We start from the raw sequence: 9,534 nt of genomic DNA, 5'->3' as shown, positions 1-9,534 counted from the left end.
TTAAAGCCAATTTTTACTGATTTATCTTCATATGATTTACTAAAAAAATGTCTTCATGGTAAGACCCAAAACGCCAACCTTTTAGGATTCCATTAGGACCTTTAATAAAGGTCCTAATGGAATCCTCTCTGTAATAAATAAATTTCAACTAACAGGAAAATGTTACCTCTATGAAACTTAATGAAAAGAAGAAAGTAACTGTAAAGCGGTCTCTTCAAAAGTCCACTGACCGTGTCAAAAAGAGAAGAAAACAACTAAGAACAATTAAAAAGGGTTACTTATACAAAGATGACGAAGAAAAAAACTTAAAATATATTCCTGGAGGGTTTTGATATGTTTTTTTTTTTTACTTTTTGTTATGGTTTTATTCTTTTGTTTTATTTATTTGTCGTTTCCTCAGAATAAAGTTTTGCCTAGAATACAAATCTTTAAAACATGATAGCTTTGAACTCGTTTAAGCTTTTGATCTATTTTTTTTTTGATTTTCCCCATAATTAAAAAAGATCCGGATGAGAGAAGGATGTTTAAAATAAAATAAGGAAAGTACTTTTCTATGAGACTAATGTTGGATAATTTGTCCACCAACTTTTCTATGTTTGTTTCAAATATTGTAACTTTTTATATACTGTGAATAATATAAAATGCTTCTCTCATCCAGATTAATACACCTCAATGAGTATATACACCAGTTTTCAGCTTGATATGATAAATATTTTGATTGCTAGTTTGTCACAAAAATTGCTATTTTTTCATTCACTTTTTAAATAACTGGGTAATCGATACATTTTTTTTTTTTATAAATTGATTTTTCATAAATGGTTTATTGAATCAAATTTTTGGTAAAAAAATTAAATCAAAAACTCTTTGCGATCAAAAGTTAGCCTTTTCTGTGGAGGACCACTTTAAATGTTCTACAATTATTATAGTTTAAACATTATAATAAAATATTTATAAGATTGAATAAGTTTGTAATAAGAAGAACGCGGAATCTCGTAGACCTTAAAGTTTCATCCTCAAGAACCGCTTTGTTTTTCAATTACATTGTTGCTTTTATTATGTTATGTTTTATTATGTTAAATATATATATATATATTTTCGTCAAAAGTAAAAATAGATAATGTAAAAGATCTATAACATTCATATATGTAAATAAGAAGTGAATTTAAAGGATTTTACTTTATAAAAATTAAAAATATAAGACTATGTTATCGGTAGACAAAATTATCTGTTTAAGTTTTCTTATAAATGTGTTGTAATTCCACTCTTGAGAAAAACCAAAATGTTTCAAAACAATTTTATTCCATAAGAAAGCTACTCGATAAGAGGTACAAGGTCTACCAAAATTTGTATGCAAAAAAGGTTGTTGGATAAAATTTTTATTTCGAAGATAGTATTTGTTTGCTTTTTTTTTGTGATTATATTATGTGAATTATAAAGGGAAGTGTAAGTTTTACATTTATACAAAAAGCAAAAAACATAATTAACATTAAGCTTATATATTTTAAGAATACCAATTTTAAGTAAAACAGGCCTGGCATGAGTAAAACGGTCTTTAAAGTTTATAAGACGTGCAATATGCTTCTGTTGACGATAAAGAGGTTCTAATATACTTTTATATACACTACCCCATGCAGTATTAGCATAGTCTGGCAATGAATAAATGAGTAATATAATTGAATTTAAGGTGGTAGAGCACAAAAAAGACACTTTTCATGAAAGATTTAAAAAATAGTTTTAAAAATATGCAGAAATGCTTCACTAAGAGAAATGAAATGTTTTTGCAAAAAAAAAAAAGTTTTGAAAAACTTTACCAAAAACCCATAATGGCGCAAAAACAGTGTAAATAAAGATCTAATTCTTATGTTTTCAAAACACGTTAACTTGAGTTAGACTTAAGAACCATTAATTAAACTTTGCAGATCTGTTAATGAACTTATTTTATTCCATTTAACAGATAGAATTTTAATTGGTCCTTTTATATGTAAAGATATGACCTATTTTTTAAGATAAGTTAAATTTAGTACGATTTACAAGCAGTTTAAAGAAGTTAAAACTAAAAATAATGAGTTTTAAAAATAATTAAATAAAATCTATCTGTCAAATGAATTCTAATATTGTTAGGAATATGTCCTGAAAATTTCAGAACAAAAGCTTTATTCAATCAGAAAAAATCATGTTTTGAAATCTTGATAAAATATGAAAAACTCAACTTGCAGAAAAAACAAAAATAAGTACAAAATAAAGAAAAAATCACATTTAAACAGTAAAATCATGCTAAAATCCTCCTGAAACATATGAGTCTTGAGGTTGGTTTGCTTTAAGATTCTTACTGAATCCTTTTTTTAAGGCTCTCAGTTTTTTTCTCTGTTTCTTTACCGTAATAGTAGTCTTACGTTTCATTTGTTTTACTCTTACATTGTCTGCTAAACTTGTTGTCAATTGTGTAACATTTCCTTGTATATCAAAATGCTGTAATACTTTAAATACACCATTTCTACCATCATTGAAATGTAAAATGGCAGAGTTTACACCCATTTCCACAACATCTTTACTAACAAATGTGATTTTAGGTACCTTGGACCATATGAGTGAGTTGAGCGCTTCATTTGAATTTTGTGTTTGACCATGCAAACATTTCAACAGTAAGTCATCTTTCTGTAAGTCCATAAAAATGGGTGTAATGAGATTTTTGATTGTTAGAGGAATAGATATATTTGGTTTGTAAGTTTTACTTAGAGTCCAATATTTGCACCAAGATGAATTATTTCGTGGACAAAACTGATGTCGTTCAGGATTTGGAATATCTGTAAAATGAAAAACTATTGCAAAAACAGCTTTCTTCATTGCATACAGATTATCAAGGTTATTTCTAATGGCACAACCAAAATAGTTCTGCATTGAGTTAATGCAATTTTCAGTAAGTTTCCCTTTTCCTGAGAGGGGTGTTTTAGTGTCTTTATGAGACTTAACAATGTTACGCAATCGAGTACCTAATCGTTTTTGGACATGAGCAATACACTCCAACTTTATTGGCGTTATATCATATTCACTATATGGGTTGGCTTTTACTACATCCATAAAAGAACTGGTATCACCATCTCCTAAGTATTCCTTATAAATAAGAGTGTTTTTTAAAACAGAACGCTTAAAAATATCAACTGCTCCAGCTGATTCCATTGCACCTGATGACCCATTATGGTTAATTTGGCAGTAATGGTTAATTTTCCAATGATTATAATCAGCTGTATTTTCTTTTCCTATCCACATTCTGCAACCATAGCAATATTTTGATTTTATTTCTATATCAACACATTTTTCTCCTGCTATAGCAGAAATTACCCCATGTAAAGATGAATGACCACGCTTTTGCCACGACCCATCAATTGATATCCGAACACATGGAATACCTTTGACAGTTTCAATATGAGGAGCTTCAATTGCTGCTGTTTGCATGCTATCTGCGGCAGCATTCTTATAAGCTTTTTATTGATACAACAAAATCCATTTTTTGACAAACATTTTAAGTTCATTAAAGATGCAAACGTGTTTATTGATGAAAAACCACAGCCAATTTCACGGAAAGCTATTACAGTACGTACATTAACCTCGTATGTATTTCGACCTTTAGTTTCCTCCTTTTTCTTTATCTCTGGGGAAGTATTAATTATTTTATTCCATGAACAATTATCACAGTTTATTGTTAGAACATGAGAGAATCCTTGTCTTTTTAAAATATCATCTTTTACAACAATGTTGCAAAAGCATTCTGGACATACAAGAGTTTGCAAAATGCTTTTGAGTAGGTAAAAATGCACAATAATAAAATAGTCTTCTGTTTGTGGAAAAGAATTAGTAGAAAATTCAGTTAATGTTTTTGAAGAAAGTTTTCTTTCACTTGAGCATATAGATTTGATACCAGAATCTTTAAAAAATTTAACATTCTTTGGAACTATGCCATTCCATGCTCTCTTTTTTCTTCTGCTAATATTTTGTTTATTTGTTTTTTTAGAGTTCATTATCTTTCTTATTTGTTATTTATGATAGATCTTATAACTTATTACTAATTAACAATAAATCTCTAATACAATACTAACAACAATAGGGTCTAATACAACAATAACAACATGAATCTTTAAATCGTGCTACAGCAAAAATCTCAAAATTCAAATTTCTTTAAAAGCAAAGTTGATAAATAAACAATAAAAAGCATGATAGACACAACAAAAAGACAAATTAGCTTGCAATTTTGCTCAACGTATATAATAAACGAGGGCATGTTTGTGGTTGCTATGGCGTTGCTAAGGTAAATAATTTTGCAAATGTAGATTTTTAACACATTTCCAAAAATAGTTTCAGTTTCATACTAACATCAAAAGAAAGAGGATAAAATTTTAAATAAGATGAATGAAAATTTTTTTTTTTCATATTTTGATCAAATATTTGTATTTTAATTGTGCTCTACCACCTTAAGCATTTTTACTTAAAAGATTTCTTGATTTGTATAGCATTTCTATACATCTAACAATATTATTATTTAGTCTGTTACAAGTTTATTTATTCTTATAAGCGCGTCTATTCATTTTTATATGCGTGGCTACTCATTTTTATATGTGTGACTATTCATTTTTATATTGTGACTATTCATTTTTATATGCGTACTTATAAATTCTTGTATGCGTATTTATTCATTCTTATATGCGCGTTTATAATCGAGTCAATTACCCATAAAATTTCTAATATAATATTATATAAACAATAAATAAGCTTTTATGTTTTTATATAGATATATTCAAAATATAAATTAGGTTGTTGCCACTGCTAATATATTTAAAAAATGGTTGCCGAGCCAGCGCTGGATTTATGTAACTACACTTATGGTTATAAAATGGAATTAAATTAAACTCTGTAGTACCCATAATATTTTTAAGTTTTCTGATTACCCCATCCGTATTTTGAGGCCTTTCTCCCGGTTTGTAAGTATGCTTTAAAAAAGAAAACTTTTTTTTATAAGATTAAGCTGTGGCGTGTATGCTGGCAGATACTTAAAAGCTATGCCATAAGAGGCTAGTGTTTGCCTAACAGAAAGATTTCAGTAGAATTTACAATTGTCAATAACAAGCACCGGCGTTTTCACATCTGCATTCCTAATCGCTGGTGCCAACATTGTTGTAATGAAAGTCCAAAATGAACCTGCATTCCAGCCTCCAGTTTGTATTTCATAAGCCAGCACTCCCATTGTTGAAACAGCACAAATTAAACTAATATTCTTGCCACGATTCGCAGATGACTGTAAAATTGCTGGCGCACATCTTAGCGAAAACCATATGAGCTCTTGGTCTGCACATTAAATCCAATTTCATCCGAATATATAAGTTTTTTATTTGAAATTCCATTAATTTCGCTTGCAAATGCATAGGGTGCATTGATAACTCATGTTGAGTTTCGTTCTTCTGGTCCATGCAGAACACGCTTTCTTGATAAATTCGAGCGTTTGAGTTTTCTTGAAATAGTAGGCTGAGACAGAAAGACTTTCTTTTATTGCTTCTTGCGTACAAAGATTGTTTTCTTGTACCCATAATTCAATAATATTTTTTATTTAAGCATTTATAGGTCTTTTACCTTGAATGCAGTCCTATCGTCGAATTCTCCTCTGTTTAACTTAACGACAAGATTTTGAACTGTGCGCTTAAATAAATTAAGAGAAATGGTTGTTGTAGATTTATTTCTTAATGTTTAAGCGATTCAATGTGCTCTTTTGTAACATTTTCCCTTATTTTTTGATCGGCACTGCTATTTTCTCTTCCATTCATAGAGTAAATATTTGTGTATTAATAATAATTATAAATATTTAAATTAAAATCTCGATAAATGAATAATTAGATAAATAATAATTTAATCAATCAATAAATTTAATAATAGAATTAAACAAAGACCTAATAAGTATGAAAAAGAGGGTAGTTTGTACCTTAAACCATCATCGAATGTAAAAAGTCTTCCGCTTAAGTACTTTTAACATCGTTTACAAGAAAACAAGAACAATTTGTTGTGAAAAACTGCACTTTTTTAAAACGCATATAAGAATGAATTTTTTTTTTTTTTTGTTATTCACCTCCTCAAGGCCGATAAAGCCACTACAGATGAGGAGGTTACTTAATAGTGGTTATAACCCTCTCTCAACTCTATAACTCCGAAACACAAACCTTGACAAACAAGGCCGCTGCGCGGAGAAACAAGTTGAACGCGGTACTACCAGGGACGTGGTGGGGATCGAACTCGGAACCTCCCGCTTATGAAGCGAGCGCTTTACCACTACACCACTACCGCAATTAATACGCAAATAAGAATGAATAAATACGTATATATGAATGAATAAATACGCATATAAAAATGAATAGACGCGCATATAAGGATGAATAACCCTGTAACATGATTTTTCCACGTGAGGTTTTCATCGATGTAAACACCCGAGAAATTGGTAACTTTAGCTCTCTTCATTTCAGTATTATCAATAAACAAAAAACTTATATTTGTAAGTTGACTTATTTTTGAAACTGGCTAAAAGAGAGTCCAGAGTTTTTCGATATTTTTTGATAGTTTGTTTGACTTAATCCAGTTCGAAATTTTAATGATATCTGATATCTGTCTCTGCAATAAGTAATTTTTCCTTATGCTGATAAGGAACATAAAAATGAGGTTAAGACAAACATATTACGCGAACTTTTTTCTTGTGATATCCCGGAGTTGAGAAACCGGGTTAAAAAGAAGCCTGAAACTCATATTGACATTACTTGAAATTATTATTATCTTTGGTCTTTTTCAATAAACAGTAACTAACTATTAACAAAACTTTCTCTATAAACAGTAGCGTGATTTTTACAGCGTTACGGATCTCCAACAGCAAAAAAAAAAAAAAAAAATAGATCATTTGCTCTTGCTGTGGGAGACCTCCAAGAAGGAATTATTGATAAGAAAAAGACATCAAAGTTTGATAAAAATGAGGAAGCTTCCAATACTTTAATTCCTTTTAATGTAAGTAGAAACACTTGTAGTTGTTAATGATCGGATAAAACCCCACATCAAATTAAATTAAGATTTCATTAAGAAAGTACACAATAAAGAAAGCTTTCAAGGTTCTCTTCAAATATATTATTATTATAATAATTATTTTTTAGTACTTTATAGTATAAACACTCAGGTCAATGATTTCCTGATTCCGTAAAGTTGTAATAATAACGCCGTAAAAACACTCATTAAATTTCTATTAATTGTTTTGTGAAACACTCAATAAGTAATTTTTAATTGAGTTAATAGTAATTATGCTTATATTAATTATTACTAGATTTCCAAGAACGCTACAAAGAAAGATCCTAAAATTACTTAGTTTATTGTTATTTGCAGAGCTGTCCCGAAGAGATCTTTTAAAAGGGGTGAAGAAGGGGTATCTATTTTTTTCCAATTAACTACTAAAAAAAAAAAAAGTTCCTTTGCTGACATTTGTCAATTATTTTTTTAGATGGTTATTCAACCCTACCGTTCCCTTCCTAAGGACGGCTATGATTATTTGCAATGATAATATTGATTTATATTTATATAACTATCGGAATAACTTATTATAATGTATTATTATTTGGTTTACTTTTTGTTGAAAATAAATGATAAACTTAATCTCAAAATTTATTTATTACAATAAAGTTAAATTATTGATTTGAAGTTAAAACTTAAACATTTTAAAATCATTTGCTAACATGATCATTTTGCAGCCTTTAAAGACAAATTTCTCTCAAAAAACAATAAGCTAATTTGTAACGAAATTAAAGATTTTACAGCACGCAAATTTAATTGTTTAATTTTATTTTAGTAACAAATGTTTTGTTTTAGTAACAAATGTTATCTGAATAATATGATATCAATTTCATCTTAAAATTTATTTATTACAAAAGTTTCACCTTCAGTTTGACTTATTTTTGTTTTGTACATATTTATAGATAAAATGATGCCAAATGCAGTATTCCGCATATTAAAATTCAATATATGAAATATTTTTAGGAAATTCTTTAATTCATATAATATCGGGATCCGGTGTTGGAACATTAACCACGAACATTAATAATAATCAGTATCAAATATGATCAGTTGTTATTTATGTTAAAACCTGAACTAGTCCAAATAAACTATTTTTTTTATGAAAACCGATTTTTAAACAAACATTAGATGTCTCGTAAAAAAATTAGTTTAAAATGGTAATCTTTTTAAATTTTATGTTCGTATAAAATTTAATTAGAAAACATACATTTTAATATTAATTGTTGCAAAAAAAGCAATATAAAACAACTATATTATTTGCAATAGTAGTGATAATAATAAATTAACAATAATTAAAACAATAATAACAATAATAAAACTAATAAAAACAATAATAATAAAAAGTAATGAAAGTAAATAATAGTAGGTTATCAATCGATGAAGTGAACTTTAAATTTAACTTTAAAATCTGGACTCCATGCATAATTTTAAAAATGGTTACCTTCCTACAGCCACAAGTAACTTGGCAGACAGAATATTTTAAATTTTAAGCAAGTTATAAAAATTCATTTTAAATAACCTTAGAAAATAAATCTTATATATAATGCTGTTGTGCTGTTAAAGGAAAAGTTAGCATAAAATTAAAATCGATAAAAGATTTTTAGTGAAAAATACTGAACTTTTCGTATTCAATAGTTCGTGTTTTATAAACACGCTTGCATTTACTGACAGTGATAGCTTTTACTGATTAAGTAATAGCATTTACTGATAGAGATAGATTTACTGATTAAGTGATAGCTTCAAATTATGCGGCATTTTAGAAGTCAAAATAAGTAAATTTTTAAATATATAAATAACTTTTACAAAATTTCATAGAGCTACAATTACATTGAGATTTTTCTACAAACTTCACTTGTAAAAAAAAAAAAAGAAGTGACAACTTCAGATATAATGCTTCAGAAGCATATAATATTGAAACAATGTATTATAAAAAAGATATATTCGAATCTATTCGTAACTAGTTAAATATGTATAGAAGTTTTTATATTTTTTATACTATAACTGCTTATTATGATAATTCATTTGAAGTCATTAGCTGCATCAAATCATTACCTCCAACAAGCTTATAATTAAAAAACCTGAACAAATGCCTGGGTGCTTCCGTCTCTCCATAAAGGATCTTCTGCAACTTTTGCGCGACACATAGGACACGTTCTTTCGCGATCAAACCACATTACAATGCAATCTTCACAAAATATATGCTAAAAAGGAATTCAAAGAAGTTTGAATTTTTTTCTTTTAAATATAAAGAAAAATTTAGACAAATAAAAATCTATAATTTATATAGGACGCTAAAACTCGATAATGTAAGGACTTACTTTACAGGAATTTAGCTCAATGGGATCATCCATTTCTTCTTGACATATAGGACAAGAATCACCGAATTCAATGAGTTGCTCTTTGGATGGAGTTTTGCCGTAACGCTGCAATTTAAAAAAAATATTTTTAACT

General features: G+C 28.1%; 1 protein-coding gene across 1 annotated transcript in view; it reads right to left on the bottom strand.

Moving 5' to 3' along the window:
- Positions 1–8,837: 8,837 nt before the first annotated feature.
- The window catches only part of LOC100211916 (E3 ubiquitin-protein ligase RNFT2), a 33,408-nt gene continuing 32,711 nt past the window's right edge, over positions 8,838–9,534 (bottom strand). Inside the window, exons 8-9 of the mRNA XM_065807901.1 lie at positions 9,402–9,506; positions 8,838–9,284 (exon numbers count right to left, since the gene is read on the bottom strand). Coding sequence (XP_065663973.1) covers positions 9,153–9,284; positions 9,402–9,506 — 237 coding nt within the window. The 3' untranslated portion in view covers positions 8,838–9,152. The remainder of the gene's footprint in view (positions 9,285–9,401; positions 9,507–9,534) is intronic.

Source organism: Hydra vulgaris, chromosome 10, assembly GCF_038396675.1.
Source record: "Hydra vulgaris chromosome 10, alternate assembly HydraT2T_AEP".
In the NCBI taxonomy this organism is placed as follows: domain Eukaryota; kingdom Metazoa; phylum Cnidaria; class Hydrozoa; order Anthoathecata; family Hydridae; genus Hydra; species Hydra vulgaris.
The sequence above is the reverse complement of the archived record's forward strand: the minus strand, read 5'-3'. Positions and strand labels throughout refer to the sequence as shown.